At 36.6% G+C, this 22,177-nt stretch overlaps 3 protein-coding genes across 3 annotated transcripts in view; all 3 read right to left on the reverse strand.

The window, feature by feature from the left end:
• The window catches only part of LOC107753130 (RIMS-binding protein 2-like), a 162,605-nt gene extending 152,794 nt beyond the window's left edge, over positions 1-9,811 (reverse strand). Inside the window, 2 exon segments of the mRNA XM_016569256.1 lie at positions 9,528-9,636; positions 9,738-9,811. Coding sequence (XP_016424742.1) covers positions 9,528-9,590 — 63 coding nt within the window. The 5' untranslated portion in view covers positions 9,591-9,636; positions 9,738-9,811.
• LOC107753129 (syntaxin-2-like) lies at positions 3,615-8,271 on the reverse strand. Its single transcript, XM_016569255.1, has 4 exons — positions 7,334-8,271; positions 4,832-4,969; positions 4,621-4,731; positions 3,615-4,124 (listed from the first exon to the last, which is right to left on the reverse strand). Exons 1-4 carry the CDS (start codon positions 7,370-7,372, stop codon positions 3,987-3,989), a joined length of 426 nt encoding a protein of 141 aa, XP_016424741.1. The 5' UTR covers positions 7,373-8,271; the 3' UTR covers positions 3,615-3,986.
• Positions 9,812-11,786: 1,975 nt separating the features above from the next.
• The window catches only part of LOC107753152 (piwi-like protein 1), an 18,187-nt gene continuing 7,796 nt past the window's right edge, over positions 11,787-22,177 (reverse strand). The window contains exons 10-20 of the mRNA XM_016569275.1: positions 15,878-15,995; positions 15,353-15,467; positions 15,087-15,274; positions 14,938-15,010; positions 14,659-14,859; positions 14,470-14,573; positions 14,190-14,260; positions 13,532-13,685; positions 13,321-13,446; positions 12,331-12,478; positions 11,787-11,921 (exon numbers count right to left, since the gene is read on the reverse strand). Of these exons, the coding sequence (XP_016424761.1) occupies positions 11,787-11,921; positions 12,331-12,478; positions 13,321-13,446; positions 13,532-13,685; positions 14,190-14,260; positions 14,470-14,573; positions 14,659-14,859; positions 14,938-15,010; positions 15,087-15,274; positions 15,353-15,467; positions 15,878-15,995 (1,433 nt within the window). The remainder of the gene's footprint in view (positions 11,922-12,330; positions 12,479-13,320; positions 13,447-13,531; positions 13,686-14,189; positions 14,261-14,469; positions 14,574-14,658; positions 14,860-14,937; positions 15,011-15,086; positions 15,275-15,352; positions 15,468-15,877; positions 15,996-22,177) is intronic.

The following is a 22,177-nucleotide window of genomic DNA, read 5'->3' on the forward strand; positions in this document are numbered from 1 at the left end:
ACACACACACACACACACACACACACACACACACACACTCTGAGCCATTTCACATAAGCATGAACATTGATATGACCCTGCATGCACTAAATAAATCATTTTTGTAAACACATGTATGTATGATATTTTCCAGTTATAAATCCAATAATCCCTAATAATCTAAACAAACATAATAAATGCAAACATAATACCCAAAGACAATACAAATACACTGAAAGCATATATTAATATTTACTGTACACAACATACTCTACAAAAATCAATCCACAGACTGTAATCTACAAATGTCTTAATCCACACATCTGTTTGCAAAAGTGGTACATACCATGACCCATAATCTATGAATAATCTACACATTGGCAGCCCTGCTCTCTGTGAACTCCAGCAAACCGCTCCATGTCCTGCTCTTAAGCGTGTTTACCCACAGTGCTCTAGTCATACTCTGCTGTGGCTGACGGTGATGTCACAGAGCCAGCGTGCCACAGGCCGCGTGGGATTATTAATATCTGTACTTCACTGGAGTTACGTAAGAACGGGCGCTGGATTATATCGTTACTGTACAGAAAATGGCCATGAAGAAAGCGGTTTGAGGAGGGACAGGAACAGGAAATGCCCTCTCAGGGGTGAACATAATCCCCTCTGATAGCACTGCATCTTAAATGAGTCTGACTAAATGATAATGGAGAAAGAAAGCAGCTGAACAGATGTGCGGTGTAGTACTGCTGAGAGGCCACATGGCTTGCCTGGGACGGGGCAAGGGCTATGAATAGAGTCACTCGATAGCAGTCCATTGGAAAATGAGGATGCAGAAAAATCCATCCCCTCCGAGCCTATACAGACAAACCTGCTGGAGCTTCACAAGGGCCATTCCACGAAATATGGAGTTCCTTTTGTGCCTTTTTATGCAATCAAACATACCATGTTTGAAAGCAAAACCGATTAAACAATTAACAGTGCAGGCGAGAGCACATTTCTGCAAAAAGACAAAAAAGATTTAATCCCACTGCAGAGAGTTTTGTTCTCAATTACTTTAAACAGCTCTAAGAAGCCACCTTTGTGTGTAAACAATGACTGAATAACACAATGAATTACACATCAACAGTAAAATTATTTAAGTATAAATTATTCTTTTTTTTTTCTTTCTCATCCCTAGTGCCATTCTCCCAAATGTTCCTGGCAGTATTAACAACATAAAGCATAAAAACTATATTTTAATCTATTTTTGAAATGTTAGAATTGTTATTTTTCAGTAGAGGACAAATAGTTAAATAGTTAACTATAACTATTCATTAAACAACTGTTTATAAAACAAGTATTTGTAGAAATATCAACATTACATCTTTCTAACAAACACCTTGTAATGTCATGAACTGGAGCACAAGACTAGTAAAACCAAAAAGAACTATAAAACTGTCAACCTGGTTGACTTTTTAAGTAATATATACCCTACTGGGCAAATGTTTGGGGTCAGTATGATTTTTTAAAAAGTTTTTGGAAGAATTTCTTGAAAGACGCCTTACAGTAAAAACAGTAATATTGTGAAATATTATGACCATTTAAAATAACGTAATTTAAAATATGTAATTTATTCTTGTGATGACAAAGCTGAATTTTCAGCATCATTACTCCAGTCTTCAGTGTCACATGGTCCTTCAGAAATCGTTCTAATAAGCTGATTTACTGCTCAAGCAACAAGAAACTTTTAAACGGTAATGTACATCCCAAAACATTTAATTGTTTTTAAAAATTCATTAACAATTATCTGACTGATACACAGACCAACAAATCAATTACACAACTGTTTAAAGATGTGTATTACAGAGAAGGAATTTTAATATTTGCACACGACTCCTGGCTTCGTACGGAGCCCCACACATGACCTGCGGACAAAAATATGTTTATCGTGGCCACGAATTAACAATTCGTCCCTACGACTTATTTATTCATTCCCTCGTTTTAGTACAATGTGGCCATGTTTTACTAAAACAAGGCAACGAGTTCTTAATTTGTGGCCATATAGGCTATATTTCCCACATGTCATGTGTGGGGCTCTGTAGTACACAAAAAACTTAAAGTAAAACTTCAATAATCTGGTAACTTTTGGATTTAATTGAAAACCAGCCTCTCTAAAGTTTCAAAATGCAAATCCTTCATACCTATGCATGCACTCACGTTTTCCTAGTTGTCCTTCTCTGTGGTTTCCAGTACACTGCTGCTCAGCCAAACAATGACTCGCACACAGAATGAGAGGAAAGCACCGACTGTCTCATCACTGTTACAAACACTCACGGTCTCCCCTTTCAGCTTCATCTCTTTATTCACTCACCCTAACCAGGTCAGGTGAGATTTTCATTTACTTTTCACTGGCTCTCTCTCTCATGTGTATGTGGATGCTCTCTTACTGTCTCTGAGGCAGAAACATTTCCGTTACATAATGTTTGTGCTTCTGCCCACTCACTCACAGCTCAATAGCAGAGATAGGATGTCCTGAAAGCGTCGTCATGAGAGGCATTTTTTTTCAGCTTTCATCATAACAGTGTAAGTGCATATGGTTTTCACAGACACTATCCAGACTGTCTAATGTGTGTGAGTGTGTTCGAGGGAGATTTTCACAGCTGCTGTGTCCAGGGTAAAATCCCATGAGCATCAATCTATGCACCTGCTTCAGCTTTGTCACACATACTGAGGTTCTCATGGTAACAGTGATGTCATCATTAACAGAGTGGATGGTTGACTTACTGGACAGTGGTTTTTTGGACATTCTGCATTTACCGTAGTGCAAAGACCATGTAAATAAATTAATGCAGATGGAATGAAGTTGTTATCTGTTATCAAGCACTTTTAATTTCTCTCTCTCTCTCTCTCAAAAAAAGAGAAATCTTACAACTCCAAACTTTTGCACGCTATTTTATGTGATAAACATTCACCAAAAACAGAAAGAGACAGTATTGAGCAGTGAGCAACTCACATTTATTTTACAATACACTTTGTGAGCATTTGACTATATGGTTACATTCCATTCAGGCACAGTCATATTTAAGAGACAAAAAAGAAAAGCATACAGTGATTAAAACATGCTTTGTAACATTGTTCACAGATCTGACATCATATTATGTGGAGCCATCTGTCATATCGAACACTGTCAAACCATTGTGTAAAAGCTGAAATGAACTTGTGACTCTTGAATACAAACATTATAATTTCTTTTGTTATTAAAATATATCTTAAGTGCACAGTGCTGGATTGTTTTTAACTCCACACTGTCAGTCAAGACCTCCCAAGGAACAAAGTACCCAATGTTACATATTGTATTATTACAAAACATTACTCAATTGTGCAAAATTTATTCACCATCATTGAATAAATAAAAAGACAGAAAATTACCTCTGATTGTTGTAGTGAAATGGCAAAGCATGTGAGTCAAAAAGGAAATTCTTTGATCATAAATCAGTGCCATCTTCTACACAATTCACTGGTAACAAATTCAAGAGCAGTTTTTAAGTTATTGTATGCAGCAGGATATTTTAAATTTCAGTCAAAACAAAAACTCAAATTTTCTCTCTTTTTTTTCAAAGGCACAGTAATGTTAAAGGGAATAAAGTTTTGCTCTAGGTGGCTAATCATTGTAAACTCCAATGAGGATGATAAGAAGAATGATGCTGCACACAGCTCCACAAATGGCAACACAAACCAATTTCTATGACAGACAGAAAAAAAAAACAACAGAGAAAAATTCACTATGTATGAAATTAATTACTAAACGTAAATGTACCCGTTTTTGTTATCAAAGGCATTTCATCACTTTTTTTCTAATTGGTTAGAAGCAAATAAACTGGCATTGATTAAAACATATTTGAATCTTTGAGCCATTAAATCTTTCCCATAAAAAGCTGTCACCACATTCAAACTGGATTTAAATAGAGGCAAAGTGATAGTAGATGAGATAGTTAATGATTGAGTACTGGGTGCTACCTTGGAAACCATGCTTAGACAGGATTGGCTGCATTAGAGCTGGAGGAGGCGGAGTTAGTAGTGGTTTTAACAGACAGGCCCACAGATAATCCAACAATTAGTGCGACCACAGCAAGCACCACCAAAACAATGAGAGCAAGAATGATGTACTTCTGTATAAGACAAAAAGGTGTTATAATAATTGCATTTTTCAAGAACTTAGTGACTGTTTAAAATTCCATAGAATATTCTTTAGCCTGTAAAGCATATTGTGAAAGGATAAAGCTAAATGTGTTAATCAAAAATTGAAGCATCAATTGAAACATCTGATGTGGAGAAAGTTTATGGTAATATGTATGTGAACATTTTTAAAAGTGAATTTTGAAAGCTGAAAAGGGCTGCTAACCCGTTACCAACCCTCTATGGCTAGTGACGGGTTAGCATAAGTTAGTGACAGTTCAGACATAATCTGAAACATTAAACAGAGCACAATATTGAGACACTTTTTGTGGCCTTTATTCCAGATTAATAAAAAAAAAAAAAATCACTAAAGACCTCATGAACAAAATCAACAGCCTAATCACAACACTACACACTCCGATTAGAAGCAAAGCTATTATATATTATATTGTGGCTTCTAAAACATCTGTATATTCTAAAATATCTTACCCTGCGGGCCTGTGTCTGGTACCTCACAGCTTTCTTGGTCTCCACTTTAGCTTGGCCGACATACTCTACTGCATTGGTTACATTCTTTTCAATGTTGTCAATCATCTCACCCTGTACAACATAAATGAGTGAGTTAATGAACGAATGCTGTATAGGTTAACTAGTAAGTGAACAAACATCAATAAAGATTACTGATTACTGTATACTATACCTGGGTCTCAACAAGCATGGCAATGTCCACAAACATGTCATGAAGCTCTTTAATGCTGGACTCTAGCCGCAAGATGTCTTTATGTCTAGATTCGATCTCATTAAGGGCCTGACGAGTTATCTGAGAGTCAGAGATGATCTGAAAACAGAGATCTTTTAGCAGCCTCTAGAAACTTAAAAAGAGTGACAACACAGCATAAAACAAAGGAACAGATCACCCAAAATGAGACAATTTTGTCATACTCTTTCCCATGTTTTTAAAAACCTGAAGCACTTTCTTTCTTCCAAAAAACAAAACAAAAAAAACAACGCGACAGAATCACCTAAAATATCACAGCTATTCAGAAGTGAGAAGCACACTGCACTCCCAACGAAATGGACAAGGTTATAATCTAATTCATAAATATTCAACCTTTTTAACATTATTAAAACTACATACTGAGTGACTGACTCTTTGTCATGGAAAACACTTGTTGGTTCGCATCGAGTTCTCAGTTTTAACGTACATGTTTGCTTTCATTTATTTTCAAGATCTGAGGTAAAGTGTCTGTTGATGCTTTCAGTATGGCTATAAAAGTCATGCACAATGATATTCAAACTCACATGAAACACTTTTAACATTGAATAAAGCACATACTCAGTACCTGAGGTTATCATTGTCATAGTTTGTATGTTGTTGTTCCAGACGTTGCAGAAATAGAAACCGTTTCTAAAATAGAAACTTCACGTATCGCCGTCGTGGCTGGTTAGGACAAAAACTTGGAAAAGATACCTTTTATCATGTGTCACAGCGTCGCGTCGCGTGTAGTTAGGACACAGTGTAAGGAGAAATGATAAAGAATTGCATTTAATTACAATAAATGGGAAGTCATGTTGACCTCTTTAGTCTTTAGAGAATCATATCGGCCACGTTATGATACTTTTTGGTGTCATTTTTAAAGTCCCCTGTTATTGTACCCAACCATTAAAAAGTTTGGGTTCAATAAATTATTTTATTCAGAAAGGATGTTTAAATATATGCAGCCTTGATGAGCAGAAGAAACTTCTTTCAAAATCCCTCAAAAAATCTTACCGACCCCAAACTTAAGATTTGCATAACGACGCCCAAATGTTCACGCAAAGAAAGAAGGCGTAACTTTTATTCTCGCTGTAGAATTGTTGCTGCCGCCATGTCGTGAAGATGCTGTGTGTTTCGTTGTGAAAGCGAAACTACTTTGGTTGGCCTTCCAAAAGAGGACGATATCCGCTTCGTCATGCCTAGAGCTGATCTGTGCTGGTCGCTGAGGAAATACATCAACTTCGTGCTGTGGATCGCCGGATCGGCTTTCACCGTGGATGAAGCAGAGTCCAGCCCGGGGTCGTCACATGTGGTTGCCGTAAGCCCACCGGCCGCGCCGTTCTCAAGCCCGCCGGCCTCCGCTCGCTCGAGCCCGCCGTGTGTGACGCTGTTTCGTTGTGAAAGCGAAACTACTTTGTTTGGCCTTCCGGGTCACCAAACTCGTTCCTGGAGGGCCGGTATCCTGCAGAGTTTAGCGCCAACTTGCCTCAACAAACCTGCCTGGAAGTTTCTAGTATGCCTAGTAAGACCTTGATAAGCTGGTTCAGGTGTGCTTGATTAGGGTTGAAGCTAAACTCTGCAGGACACCAGCCATCCAAGACCGAGTTTGGAGACCCCTGCTTTAAACAGACAATTACAGAAAATGCAAAGTAACAGCCAGCAGAGGGTGCCAATTGTTGAAAAATGTGTTGCTCTCATGTCATGCCACATAAACAGTAAAATGATAACCCAAAGAAAACTGTCTCTGGATGAGAGCTGCAGTATTTTAAAGTGCCCCTATTATACCTTTTTGAATATTACCTTTCATGCAGTGTGTCATGTAGCTGTATGTGAACATAAACTATCTGCAAAGTTGTGAATCCGACAGTGCACGATAAATAAAGTTATTGTCTATAAAAAAAAGTTGGCTCGCAATCTCCTAAACGAGTCGTCAGGAATTCCAACTTGCCCGCCCACAACAGTAAAATTTCCGTGTGGTTAACATCATGTCGAGAAGACGCTTTATCCTACGCTGTGAGAGTAAATTTGTTTTGCCGATCAGCCAGTTCAACCGTTTTATCATCAGACTCCGGCTCGAATTGGTAAGGTACAATCGATACCATCTTTTCTATGTATTGACAAGTCTCCAGGGCTGTCATTCCGTCATGGCAATGGGCGTTTCGTTTCCAACACGCACTGTACGTGGTAGACCAATCCAGAGCCAATCTCGCTACGGCTCTGGACCAATCACAAAGGACTGCGCCATCTGACCAATCACAGCAGTGAGGGCTCACGGAAAGGAGGGGTTTAGAGAGACTGATTCAGTGAATTTCTTTGCAAGAAACTTCAACGAATCATATAAAACAATATTAGCAACCTTAAAAATGGTATAATAGGGGCACGTTAATATTCCCTCCTTCAACCTACAGTAAGACTGGAAAGAGTCATTTTCAGAAGCAAACTCACATCGGAGGTGAAAATGGAAGGGTTTCCAGTCTCCAGCATCTCTTCCAATTCCTCATTAGTTGTAATTCGTCCAGCTACAAGATTCAGAGCGTAACAGATCAATAAAAACAACACTCTTCTCACAAACTCGCCGATCCTGTTTAGGCCATCATTTGTTTGATAAATGGCTGTCTGTGTGTGAATTTGTCAAGGGTAAACATGAAACGATGACCAGCAATTGCTAATAGCGGGTTGCTAGTCCATTTGTATAATTGTTTGGCTTTGTGTCATGGAACAGTATATGTGTGTACTGTGTGATTGTATGTATGTGTGTGTGGTCATGCTAAGTACGCCTTGGGGACTATATTGATTCAGCTGGGAAAATGAGAGGGAACATTACAATGGCTGAAACCATCAATATAAAGGCCACTGGAAAAATACACACAAACTTATATAATGTGACCAGGGCACAAATTCATACTCTTATCCACACACACACACACACACATACGCATCATTGAAATAAAGTCCCCTAACAAAAAATACAACCTTTCAAGGAAATTTGTTTCAAATGCAAAGCAGAGGGGTAACTGGGTCTTTATGCAAATCATGTCAGTCACATGACTGATTACTCATCATCCTATCACATGACATTCTGTGGCCCACTGTGCAGAGGTATAGCAGGATCTCTGGAGCCCTGTTGCCCAGGTAACACTTGCCTTTAGAGTCTCCGGTGACAACCCGCTCCGTTTCATATGTTGTAAAGCACAGAAAGTACCTCATTAATCCACTCACACTGGGACTAATTCACAGACACACAGTCTGTTCAGAGGTCTGCACTACAGTACATGTCAGACCACAAGTTACTCAAAATAAATTTCAAATGCAGCATGTCAGGTGAAAAGAGAAGTAGACAAAAATGACTAGGCAATATTTTTTGTCCTTATTGAACACAATTCCACAATGAAAAATGGATATTTATTATGAGATTACATTTAACAGTGTTAATAAATTATAAACTATTAAATTATAAATTAGTGTTTTTGACAATTAAGTAAGCGTTGAATAATGGTCAAGTAGGGGTGTAACGGTACACAGAAATCATGGTTCAGTACATACCACGGTTTTGGGGTCACGGTTCGATACGAGTTCGGTACAACAGGAAATTTATTTTTTCATTTATTATGAACAGACAGCAGTGCTACATATATGTAGCATGAGCAGTTGTTTTTGATTTCAATTAGATTGTATAATTTCAAGATTTAAAGGCACAATATGTAATTTTCGCCACTAGAGGGCACGTATTCAACGTAAACAAAGAGACAAAGGTGTCAGACACCGGAGTTAAAAACCGGTTCCGATTTATTGCTGGAAACTTTCCCACAGTGCTGATTTAAAACAAGCAGGTGGTTCTTCAATCTCTTGTGTGCCATCTGGACTCGCCGTTCTTATTTTTATGGAGATAGAATTGTTGCTTAATTCCAAATAAATAGATTACGATCCTTTTGGGTTGGTGCATAGATCATCTCTTCTTCTGCTCTTTCCTGTTGTGACGGTTAGTGTTGCGTTACGGCGCACGCCCCCTTCTGGATTGATTGCCTATGACTGACTGTATTTATTGTCTGACTGCATAAACCGAACTGTGAGGTCCATACCTTGACAGTTCGGGACAAATACATGTAACGTTACACCCCTATGGGAAGGTAATCTAAATATAAAAAGAGGAAATAAGCTGCACAATAAAATATCCAATTTATCTAATGTATATCCAATATAAACCTAAGACTTTTTAAAAATCTCTATGGCTACGTTCATACTGTCAGTTTTTGGGATTGACAACAGCATTTACTTACAGGTGTGAGACTCAAAATGTCCCGTTCACACAGCAACTTACAGTAGCGTCTCGAATACTGTCTGTATGAATGTGCAACGGGAGTCAAGCCCGTTTTCCTTACCAGTTACCATAGTGACAGTGACCAAAGTAATATCAAAGATGGCGACGTCCATAAAACTGAAAGTCTTATCACTTTCTGACACGACAAGAGTCCAATCGAACAGTGAGTTCATCTGTCAAATCTTCATTAGCTGACAGCAGCTTTTATGTTTGGGTGGAGATTTTGTCAGCTGTTAATAGTCTAGTTTAGTAAGCTAGTTTTAAGGTATCGTATGTACATATGTGCTTGTGAATGTATGAAGTTACTCATGTGTGACTTACTGATCTCCAGCTGTCTCTGAATCCTGCTTTTGCTTTTCTCTCTGAATGCCATTTGGGCTTCATTATATCGCGTCATGACCTCTACAAACTTACGTGACAAGTTAGTGTACTAAAAAAAAAGAGAGACAATAAGGGCATTAGATCAATTTGGGATTAAAAATGACTGTACTGGATGGTTGGATGAAAAAAAAAGAGGCAAAGATTTAATACCTGTGTTTTCTGAATGCGTGCATCCACTGAGGCTTGATTCATCTGTTCATCTGGAGGTAGATTCTGTTGCATTGCTAAGAAGAAAATAGATGAGAATTCAATTAATTTTCTTGTCCAAGTGCAATGGTACTCTTATCTTCACTATCCTCAACAGGCCAAAGCAGAACATCCAACTCACATTTGAGGCTGGACCGGACAAAGTTGGCATGTTTCTTGATTTCCACTGTGAGCTGTTCCAATTCTTCTTTTGTTCCTGAAAGCAAAGGCATATTTTAGAATAAGAGAAATTTATCATTTTATTCAGCAAGGATGCATTAAGTTTATAAAACGTGACACTAAAGACATTCATGTTACAAAAGATTTCAAATAAACATTCTTCTCAATGTTCTTTAGTTTCCAAAAACTGCTTAAATTACATTGCAGATTAAATTACATAGAGACTCTTTCCTGATGCTTCAGGGCCTGATGTTCACTTGATATGCAACTCACACGTGCTAAACTAAAAATCGGCTATCAAAATTTGAGGGTTTTTTTCTCCCAGAGATAACCGTTCCAGAACAATTGTGCCCATGTAAAGCACTCTTACATTACGATGTGTCATGTTGGAGAAATATTGTGGTTTGTTATATGTGAAAATATAAAATGCACGCAGGTATATGGAAGAAAAGTAACTACAGATGACTGTGCTGACTCTTAAAAAGGAGAAATATTACACATCCATTAGCACAATCCTCAAACAGATATTCCAATTTTACTATCAACTTGAGGATTCACTGAACATATATCACAAAGAAATATTACACTTGTGTGTAGAAGAAAAATGAGCATATATTAGTTCATTGCAGAAACACTCACACCCTCACAGATGTCTTTATCTCAATCTCACATTCCTGCCTGCACGTCCTATACATGCCCTGCAAGTAACAGCATAACTAACCCAACACACTCACTGAAAATTAAGAATGTGATGGGAAAACAATTCCTTGCATGCCCAAACTTGACTCCCAATGGTAACTTTTTTGTGGTCTCATTTTCTTATTCATTTGAATGATTTTCTATACATATAGTCGATATGGGTAGACACCATCATTCATAATAGCCATGAACACTAGTTAGATATTACAAATGCTTCCAAGTAAAACGGTGGGTGTGTGTGCAATACATGTGAAAAATGTTTTCCCTAAAGCAGTTTTCCTGGTTCCTGAGTGTACTGGTAAAGAGTAATGTGATGTGATATTTCTGGAAGAGGAATCCCATGGTCTTGCGCTGTTATAAGGCTATGTGCTTCTGGGCAGAGAGTTATAAAAACCGTTCCTTTGTGCTGGACTAAACCCTGAGTATCAGTTTTTTTTGTGTGAATATAAATGAATGACAGAAAGTTTGAATGTGCGCTCAGTCATAGACAACAGGAGAATGACGCGAAGCCATTGTCATCCATTTTGTAATAAAACAAAGAGGTTGAAAGCTAAAATTAAGTGAGTAATTTGGACAAATAAGATCTATAAACTATCTGTGGTGTCATTTTAACCCACTTATAAAGTGCAGAAGGTGAAACATGGCTAAAACTGGCCTTAACACTGGTTTAAAAAAGATGTTAAATAAGACCTAAAGGTATAATTCACACAGAAATAAAAATCCTGTCATTATTTACTCACTTTCAGGATGTTTCAACATGCATTAATTTTTTTCTTCTGCTGAACATAAAGATATTTTGAAGAACGCTGGTAATCAAACAGTTGATTGTAGCCATCGACTTCCATAGTATTTTTTTTTCAGTCTGAGTCAATGGCTACCATCAACTGTTTGGTTACCCACATTCTTCAAAATATCTTCTTTTTCGTTCAACAGAAGAAAGAAACTCATACAGGTTTGGAACAATTTGAGGGTGAGTACATAATGACAAAATTTTAATTTTTTGGGTGAACTAAGTCTTTCACAGTACACTTACTGCAGGGACATCTCACTGGGGCAAACTGGGGTTAAGTGCCTCGCTCAAGGGCTCAAAGGTGATTAACCACTTCAACCTGCTAACCAGCACCACCTTGTTACTCATATTTCACAGTCTTTGGTTAATGATGACTTACTCTCATCAGGGTTGGGGGTTGAAAGGATCACACTATGTTTCTTCTTCACCTCATTAACTAGGGAAGGGATCTTATCAATTACACCTCTGACCTCCTCCACCTGAAATAAAGCGAAGCAAAGTTCAGAAACATAGTATTCTTTAATGGTTTTACTATAGTGTGCTCACTACTAACTACCCTCGTGTGAACTACTATGGATGCATGTTACAACCTTTTTTGTTATGAAATTTCTCTTTTATAGATGTCATGCGGTGTAATTGTTTTGGTGTAACTTCACACGATCAACAAGGTGCATGGGAAAAAAGAAGAACAGTTATTTTTAGACAATACCAGCAACCCTTGTGACATATTGTCTAAAAATAAATGTCATGCTGTACATTGTAATGTTGTGATGCCTAATATCAGTGGTACAGAAAGTCAACCATGAAGAATATGTAAGACAGAACATAATATTATAGACTATTAACAGTAGTATGATACTGATGTAGTGATCTTACATTGGTTACTACCTGCCAGTTGTAGTACATGTGGCAGAGTTTGTAGGTGAGTCTCTGCATGTGATCTGGTTTGAAGCCGCTGCTGTCGAACACCACGTTGTAGTGAGTAGGTGCGACACAACCAAAGCGCACAGCCTGACTTACTATGAAGAAATCATACCTGAGTGAAAGCAGATGTAGTACAGAATAAAGGTGAGCAGTTTGCATTATTTTACGAATGAAAATGGCTAATATTAAGGTATCTGTTCAGTTTTTAAAACAAAATCTAAGACTTTTTAAAACCTCAAGACATGTTTTATTCAATATACACATTTCTTGAAATTGATTTATGTACTAGTATATCAATACATGCAAATTAGAGGTCGATTGATACTGGATTTTACTTAAACAATGATAATGTGTTTAAAGAAATGCAAAAAAATACTGTGTAGACATTAGTAAAAATCTATACATTGAACATGTTAAACAATGTTCTTAATCTTTCCTTCCTATGACAACGTGGCCCAGAGAGAAGCTACAAGAGTTTATATTGAATTAAATGGCAGATACAATTTGTGCAACCAAAACACCAATAACCTGAAAAAAAGATTTTATGCATAATGTGGACTTTTAAATATGAAATAAGCCCAAAATACACTGGGACTATATATTTTGAATACAGTAAAATGTCTTAATTTAACAGTATTAATCACTTAACATAAATCCATGGTATTCACTGATTGCAAACAGCATTTTTAATTTGAAACATGCAGCACTCATATTTAAACTCGTATCCTTTTAAGTTTAATCATCACATCAGACTGTATCTTGATCCTGTTTTTTTTTTTGTCCCCAGATTTAAGATTCTTAAAATTATATTTAAGTCTTTTGTTATACCATGTAAGACCTTTTATAAGATTAAATTTGATAAAACTGAATGCAAGACATTTTAAGACTTTTTAAGGCCCCACCAGGACCCTGTGATATATAGATAGATATCAGGCTTAATGACTCTATACACACCACTCTGAACGAGTGACTTCAGTGTCAATGACTGTCCCAGGAGGAGGGTTGGCAATTTTGCCATCAATCCGGGCAAAGAATCTGGAGCTGATGCGCTTTTTCACCACCACTACTGACAGCTTGGGCCTGTACGCAAAATGTAAATATGATTACAACCAAGGGAATTTAACATCCCCAAAGTGTAAATATGTCAACATGAAGTGTGGCTCACTCATAATCTTGCCCCATGGTCTTGATGGACTGCATGATCTGAGGGACTTCGTAGTCCACCACGCTCCGCAGCATGCCATCTCCAACTCCATCTCTGTACACAATGATCCGGGAGGGCAGAGAGTTGTTGTACTTCAGATAGGCCTTCAGGGCAGCTAAAAAGACAAATAGCTTCAGTATAGAGTGCTGCAGGGAAGACATAATTTTGTAGGCCACTCGGTTAACGTCACTCTAGTTCCCTCGAGAGAAAAAAAACAAAAAACTTTTGGGTTGTTGCAGAAAATAACATTTGACCAAAATAAATTTATTTTAACACAATTTGTTCAAGATAATCTTGATTACAAATTACAAACACAACTTTTATGTATTTTGAAGCCTAAATACAATAGTCAGAAGTAAAACGCTAATGTTAAGACTATAAATTAAGCTATTATAACTTAACCACTATTAAGCTTCCAACGCCTTCTACAATCTTTATTTAAAATCAACAAGCTGGAAAGTTTGAGTTAGAATGGTTTGCAATGAAGTTGTAAAAGTGCACTAGTGAGTAAATGAGTTTTCCCTGTTCGGTGTGATGTCGTTTAACGTCTCCGGCAACCTCTGTAGAAAAAGTAAAAAGATGATAAATTGCCAAAATTAGAATTTTCAACATTTCACACCTTGCAAAGACCCTTTTAGTGCATCAATGATCTCCTGACCACGGTTTTGCAAGACGCACTTGGAGAACCACCTGAAAAGGTAACAAAAGGTAACATTATACAATAATTATGCCCAACCACACAATCTGAATATCTAAAATATTTTTAACTGTAGTCTATTAACTGTAGTACTATTCATGACAATGTTTTTGTTTTATTGCCCAACCAGTCCAACATAATGCTGAGCACAAACTTTAACTGTATCTAGTTAAACAGTGCCATTTTCTAATTATTATGTTACCTGGACATGCCCTGGTTCAGACTGGCCACCAGTGCTCCAATGGATCTCTTCCCAGCAGCAGTATCGTGGTAACAGTCTATACCTACGATCATCAGCTGCCGAAGCTGAAAAACAAAGATTCATTGTGAAATCTGATACTTGGCACAAGCCAGCAGCTATAATTTCTAACAGCTATAATTTGAGTCTTACTGGGATTTCTACACTCCACAGCTCTCCTCCCATTTTGAAGTTTATCTGCAAAGCAATCTTGGTGGCCACAGTCATAACCGCTTGAGGTTTGCTAATGGTGCGAGATACCACACACTGACTAACAGTGGGGCAGTCCCCACACAGGTACTTCTTCACACAGTCGTACTTGTCCTTTCGATTGGTAGGCAAGATCACCACAACCTATGAAAGGCACAGAAGCAGTTTGAAACAAAAGCTCTGGATATGCAAATTGTGCATGCATGTGATTGCCAGACTCACCATCTGTGTTTCACGTGCTACATTTTGTTGCAGGGCTCTCAGGAGAGATTCCTGATGATCCTCATACTCAATCCTGCTTGGGCAGGAATAATTATTAACATAAAAATTAAATGGAAAGTTTTTAACATTCAAAATTTCATACAACTCACATGATGGCCCTCTGCATGCGGATACCCATGGGCCCAGACACTTTGTGGAGAGTTTGTAGCAGAGATTGGGCAACGTCCACATTTCGCCGTGTATAGAACATCAACCAGTTGTCCAGAGACATGCAGCTAATCAGAGGGAGACCTCTCATTTCTTTAGACCAGTCTGCTGTCCATGGGTTATACTCATACTACGAGATGAAAATGAAAGAATAATCAAACCTGTTACATTATGAATGCCTGCTGGGATGTGATTTCATCTCTCTTACCGCTCTGCCTCCCTGTATGATCCTCTCGGAGGGCAGAACCCTTCCATTCATACTCAGTAGTCTATTCTCAAAGCTCAGACCCCAAGTAGTCAGTTCATTCTGCACATCTGCATTTCTGAAGGGAAGTAGAGTGTATGTGAGAGTTGATAAGGTATATTAATACCAAGCTTAAAGGGGTATTTCACTTCCAGAATGAAAATTCTGTCATCATTTACCCAGCCTCCACTTGTTCCAAACCTGAATGAGTTTCTTTCTTCTGTTGAACACAAATGAAGATATTTTGAAAAATGTTGGTATCCGAACAGTTGATGGGAACCACTGACTTCCATAGTAGGAAAAAAAATACTATGGATCTCAATGGTGCCCATAAACTGTTCGGATACCAACATTTTTCAAAATATCTTCCTTTGTGTTCAACAGAAGAAAGAAACTCATACAGGTTTGGAACAAGTGGAGGGTGAGTAAATGATAACAATTTTCATTCCGGAAGTGAACTACTCCTTTAAGGGCTGGTAGAATCTGTACCTGTTGATGTTGGAGATTAAGCGGTTAATTCTGCTCTCTCTCTGTTCAGGACTCAGCCTTGTGTGTGAAGCAAGATCCTTCATAATGTTGAAATCAGCGCGCATCTTATCTGTCAGACCTTCACAGGAAATAGTTGCATGCGCATTAGAGACTTGTTTATAATTGAAGACTATAAAAGCAAAACATGAACTCATTTTATTCCATATTGTACTCTATTACAGATGTGGCCTTTAAGAATGCGTATTTTTTCAAGCGGCAGCCTGCAATTCGCCATGCGTGATCACGGAGCTCCCTGCAGGCGCTTTTTCAGATTTCTTTAAAGGGGTCATATGATGCTTTTTTAAAGATCATTATTTTGTGTATTTGGTGTAACAGAACATGTTGACATGCTTTAATGTTCAAAAAACATATAATTTTTTCAAATACTGTACATTATTGTAGGTCCTCTATGCCCCGCCTCTCTCAAACGCTTCGTTTTCTACAAAGCCCCCTCCTTTAAGCAAGCTAACATGCAGTACAATCTATATCTTAAAGTAAATAAAGTAAAATGACGGAACAAAAAATATTAAATTAGTCATCAGGTGCCATGTTCAATATAGCTGCATTTTAGAGATCTCTAATCAGGAATTTGTTTTCTGATAGTGTGTGATAGCATAATACATGAAATAGCCTATTTATATTAGAATATCACTTTAAAATATAATTCACACAAATATTTTGTTAAAAGGACTTGGAAAACCCATTCACGGTTTCATTATTTGTAAACGCACACTTTATTGCACTTTCCGCAGGCATTGGCGATATGTAGGCTACTAAGCTAGTCAAGTCAGCACGCTGATTTAATTAGTCTTACTAAAAGTTAATTAAAAAACAATTTGAGTGATGCAAAAGTGGTCATTCATACATATTTGCATAAAGTTTTATATTTTGTTTTCGATTTGACTGCTTATTTCAATTCCACATTTCAAGCTGCCTAATATACAAAGTAGCTATATGAATGATGTTCTACTATTATGACCAAAAACAACTATTTAAGTTCTTAAGCTATTATAAGAAAATAATCCAAGTCAACACGCCGGCGCGCTTGTCCAAGACTAATTTATCATCTCAGAATTAAAACCCTATTTTAGAACAATGCCACTCAGTCAGGTGTGCCAAAACTCTTATTAATATTTCATACCAAATAAATAAATTTCTTTCTAAAACTGTGGCTGTAATATTTTTTTTTTTAGGTTTTTTGTAAGGGGCATGGTCGATATGTTGCTCTGAATAATTTGTACCTTTCTTTTGGTTGAAAATGATTTTATTATTTCCATATTACTTTATTTTATTTAGTTCAATGACTTGGTGTTTCCCGAAACCATAGTTCAAAGGAGTATTCATAAACAGTGACGTAAACTTACATGGTTGGAACTACAGCTCTCGACCTGTGGTTAGAAGCATAGTTTCTTGTTAGTAAGACATGTGGGCTTATATAAATTATGCTCTTGGGCACAATAAGCAAGCTAACATGCAGTACAATCTATATCTTAAAGTAAATAAAGTAAAATGACGGAACAAAAAATATTAAATTAGTCATCAGGTGCCATGTTCAATATAGCTGCATTTTAGAGATCTCTAATCAGGAATTTGTTTTCTGATAGTGTCTGATAGCATAATACATGAAATAGCCTATTTATATTAGAATATCACTTTAAAATATAATTCACACAAATATTTTGTTAAAAGGACTTGGAAAACCCATTCACGGTTTCATTATTTGTAAACGCACACTTTATTGCACTTTCCGCAGGCATTGGCGATATGTAGGCTACTAAGCTAGTCAAGTCAGCATGCTGATTTAATTAGTCTTACTAAAAGTTAATTAAAAAACGATTTGAGTGATGCAAAAGTGGTCATTCATACATATTTGCATAAAGTTTTATATTTTGTTTTCGATTTGACTGCTTATTTCAATTCCACATTTCAAGCTGCCTAATATACAAAGTAGCTATATGAATGATGTTCTACTATTATGACCAAAAACAACTATTTAAGTTCTTAAGCTATTATAAGAAAATAATCCAAGTCAACACGCCGGCGCACTTGTCCAAGACTAATTTATCATCTCAGAATTAAAACCCTATTTTAGAACAATGCCACTCAGTCAGGTGTGCCAAAACTCTTATTAATATTTCATACCAAATAAATAAATTTCTTTCTAAAACTGTGGCTGTAATATTTTTTTTTTTAGGTTTTTTGTAAGGGGCATGGTCGATATGTTGCTCTGAATAATTTGTACCTTTCTTTTGGTTGAAAATGATTTTATTATTTCCATATTATTTTATTTTATTTTCAAGTGTTTTGAATGTATTTCTCCTCTTTTTGCTTGTTTTATAATCTTTAATGGCGCATTTTGATGATTTATTTGTTTACGTAAAGCACTTTGAGATGAAACATTTAAAGGCGCTAGAAAATAAATATTATTATTATTATTATATTATATATTATTATTATGAAATTATTAAATTGGCTAGCTGTAGTTTTTTAAATTAAAATCTCTGAAATAAATAAATGTCAATTACATTAAAATCTGTACCGTTCAGCGAGACCACAGCCTCACTGTGCTGTTATGTGTGAATGATGTTTTAGACTGAAAATGCGAGTGAAGTATCCATTATGTGGCGACTATGGAAACATTTGGATTCGTGCCAAATGAGAGGGGGCTTCAGTTTCACTTTCAATTAATTCACTTTGGCTTGACATTTATATAGCCTGAATATTGTTAACTTTAGACAATTTGAGTAGTGAGGGAAAATATGACCTATAGCTGTTTTTAGTGTTAAAAATTATTTCTAAATGCAAAATGCAACGTATGTGTGACTTACTTTTTTTTTTCTCTCCCAAAATCGCAATTTTATAGTAGTGTATTTTTTAACATTGCAGCAAACATTTTAAAATAACTTGGAATAAAAATAGTTTAATTTCTGCCAAAATGTAATAAAACATGATGCTTTATTGCTATGACTAGCCGGCAAATATTGTAGCCTACCAGACTGCAGTTAAAAACCCAGACAAGATCTACGATGGCGTTTTAGTGCCACGTAAAAGAATAAAAAAAAATTAAGTAAAAAAATAATAAACAAATAAATAAATAAGATTACGAGATAGAAGTCATGATATTTTGAGAATAAAATAAAAATTACGAAAATAAAGTCGTAGCCATATTGTTGAGAATAGAGTCGTAGCAATATGAGATTAAAGTCATAATATTTAGAGAATAAAGGCGTATAGCATTATGTACGACTGCATTTTAGTGCCACTTTAAAGGGGTCACATGATGCGATTTCAATTTTTCCTTTCTCTTTGGAGTGTTACAAGCTCTTGGTGCATAAAGAAGATCTGTAAAGTTGCAAAGACTAAAGTCTCAAATCCAAAGAGATATTTATAAAAGTTGAGTCAACCACGCCTACCTAAAACGGCTCGTTCTAACACGCCCCCACATATCTACATCACTATGTGGGAAGATTTGCATAACACCGCCCAAATGTTCACGCAAAGAAAGAAGGCATAACTTTTATTCTCACTGTAGTATTGTTGACGCTGCAGCCATGTCGTGAAGACGCTGTGGTTGCCGCAAGCCCGCCGGCCTCCGCTCACTCAAGCCGGCCTTCGCTCACTCTAGCCGCCGGCCTCTGCTCACTCTAGGCCGCCGGCCGCTGCTCACTCTAGCCCGCCGTGTGTGACGCTGTGTTTCGTTGTGAAAGCGAAACTACTTTGTTTGGCCCTCCAAAAGAGGACGATATCCTTAACACGCTCCAGTCTTCAAGAGAATTTCATGTTCTTTCATTTTGTGACGCCACTGAACAACTATCAATCAAGCCTTAAGCTCCGGCAAGCTGGCACTTACTTCAGTCAGTAGGTCATGACACAAATAGGGGCGTAACATTTCCGTCACATGCTTGAGGTATTCGGCCAATCACAATGCACTGGATAGCTGGCCAATCAGAGCACACCTCGCTTTTCAGACGCGTTTCAGAAAGGCGGGGCATAGAGGAGGAACAATAATGTACAGTATGTGGAAAATAATGTGTTTTTTGAACCTTAAACCGCATAAACACATTTAATTACACCAAATTCACAAAATAATGTTCTTTTTAGCAACATCATATGACCCCTTTAAAAAAATCTAAGATAATATTTTGAGAAAAAAAATAAGAATAAAGTTGTAGCAATACAAGAATAAAGTCGAAATATTTTGAGAATAAAGTCAAAATTACAAGAATTATGTCGTAGCAATTAGAAATTAAAGTTATAATATTTTGAGAGTATTGCGCATGCAAATGGCCCGGATTAGGAGCAGGAATTTCAAGTCTTCGATTGCATTTATTATGTGTAGTGCGACTGCCCCCAATAGCAATAAAGCTTTGTGCTTTTCACAAAAAAAAATTTGTGTAATTTAATGAAACTAATGTCTCATTGTAATCGAAAAGATGATTGATTCACATGCAGCTTTAACTGAGGCGAATATAGCGATCTGTCACGCCACATTAAAGAGCGTGAAAAACACACTGTAAAAAAAATGGTATGAGCTATCTACTTAAATTATGGTAACAATATTTTTAATGCTTATTTTTTTAAGGCTTGTTTTTTCCTCTAAAAGTTGAATCTCAAAATCTGTGATTTTGAGTAAGGCGTGTTTATATTTGACTTTGAGTTATTTTGTACAAATAAAAGACTGTATACAGCCAGACAGCTTAAGTAGGAAAATACTTGATGAATACTGGAAAATAATGCACTATAGGCTAATTGTAGCACATATTGTTTGTACTTCGCTACAAAACTGACACAATTTGAAATATTTTATATTAAAAGTACCAAAAGTACAAATCAGTTGCCAGTTGCTCCAACTCCTTAACTTATGTTAGCCTGTATTGATGTCTTTTCTGAAGTAAATAACGTTATTTGACTATTCACAAGCTGTTTTATTCACTCTATAATAAATTATTGGAAATAACATTTCATGTCTTCAAATCCATATTGTTTGTTAGCTATAAAACTGACAGAATTTGAAAGCTAATAAAAAAAATGATTGCACATAAAAAGCCTTCTTAAAACTTTTTTTAATTACAAAAATAAATTGATTTCAAAACAATGTGCAGTGTGCGTCCATCTTTGATTTATTTATTTATTTTCTTTAGATCGGTCGTGGGACCTTTGTCTCACCTGATTGTCCGTTGGCTAGGAAGACATAGGAAAAATACAATGTTTGGTCCCCCCAACCCGTAGGGCCATTTTTTCAGCATTGCGCGATTTTTATTGGTATTTTCCACTAACATATATGCTGTATGTTACTACATACCAGTGGTCGGTTATTAGTAAACATATATATATCACAAGACAAACACTCTAATCCATATTAAGAATTAAACTATGCGACGTAAACATTTTTATTTTTTTTTACATTTTTGTATGTAAACTAACTCAAAAACTCTGAACGCTGGTCGCTGTGACCCAAGCGAGTGGTTACGCTTTCTAAAGCATTAAAACCCCAGACCTTTTCATTTCCCATTAATAGACCATCTGTAGCAAGAAACTATGATTGGTGAGAGCCAGGGCTTAAAAACGAAAAACGAAAAAAAAACAAAAAACGGCTTAACAGCTGTTTTTGCATTCCTTCTGTTACCTACTATTACCGTAAAATGGTATGAGCTATCTACTTAAATTATGGTAACAATATTTTTAATGCTTATTTTTTTAAGGCTTGTTTTTTTCCTCAAAAAGTTGATTCTCAAAATCTGTGATTTTGAGTAAGGCGTGTTTATATTTGACTTTGAGTTATTTTGTACAAATAAAAGACTGTATACAGCCAGACAGCTTAAGTAGGAAAATACTTGATGAATACTGGAAAATAATGCACTATAGGCTAATTGTAGCACATATTGGTGCATATTATACTTGATCAAAAATAATTTTTCATCATTCAGACTTTTTTATTGTAACTGTAGGATTTAGGCCTACTTACAAGATTCAAAAATAAATGACAATATGTATTTTTCAGCATTGCGAGATTTTTATTGGTATTATCCACTAACATACAGTTGGAAGGCGTATGACGTATGTGCAGCGCTTGTCTCTGAGATACGCTAGTCTCACGAGTTTGTTTATAGGAGCAAAGGAAGCAAAGTTTCCTTACTTTAGCAAAGGAAAACCAGTCTCCTCTTGGCTTATATTGAAATCCTCCGACATTTTTCTTTGCAAATCTTCGGTTTGTACTTTTAATTCGTGACCGGCGTTTTGTTTTGTTCTCTCTCCGCGCTC

The sequence above is a fragment of the Sinocyclocheilus rhinocerous genome, unplaced genomic scaffold (assembly GCF_001515625.1).
Source record: "Sinocyclocheilus rhinocerous isolate Xijiao unplaced genomic scaffold, SAMN03320098_v1.1 scaffold20, whole genome shotgun sequence".
NCBI lineage: Eukaryota > Metazoa > Chordata > Actinopteri > Cypriniformes > Cyprinidae > Sinocyclocheilus > Sinocyclocheilus rhinocerous.

What these genes read in the sequence shown, in the direction of transcription:
- LOC107753129 (XM_016569255.1), bottom strand. Translation starts at nt 7,372, where the DNA reads ATGCTGGAGACTGGAAACCCTTCCATTTTCACCTCCGAT. An exon ending in CCATGCTTGTTGAGACCCAG is followed by an intron (nt 4,732 to 4,831) that starts GTATAGTATACA and finishes TATGTTGTACAG; the next exon opens with GGTGAGATGATTGACAACAT. An exon ending in ACCAGACACAGGCCCGCAGG is followed by an intron (nt 4,125 to 4,620) that starts GTAAGATATTTT and finishes TGTCTTATACAG; the next exon opens with AAGTACATCATTCTTGCTCT.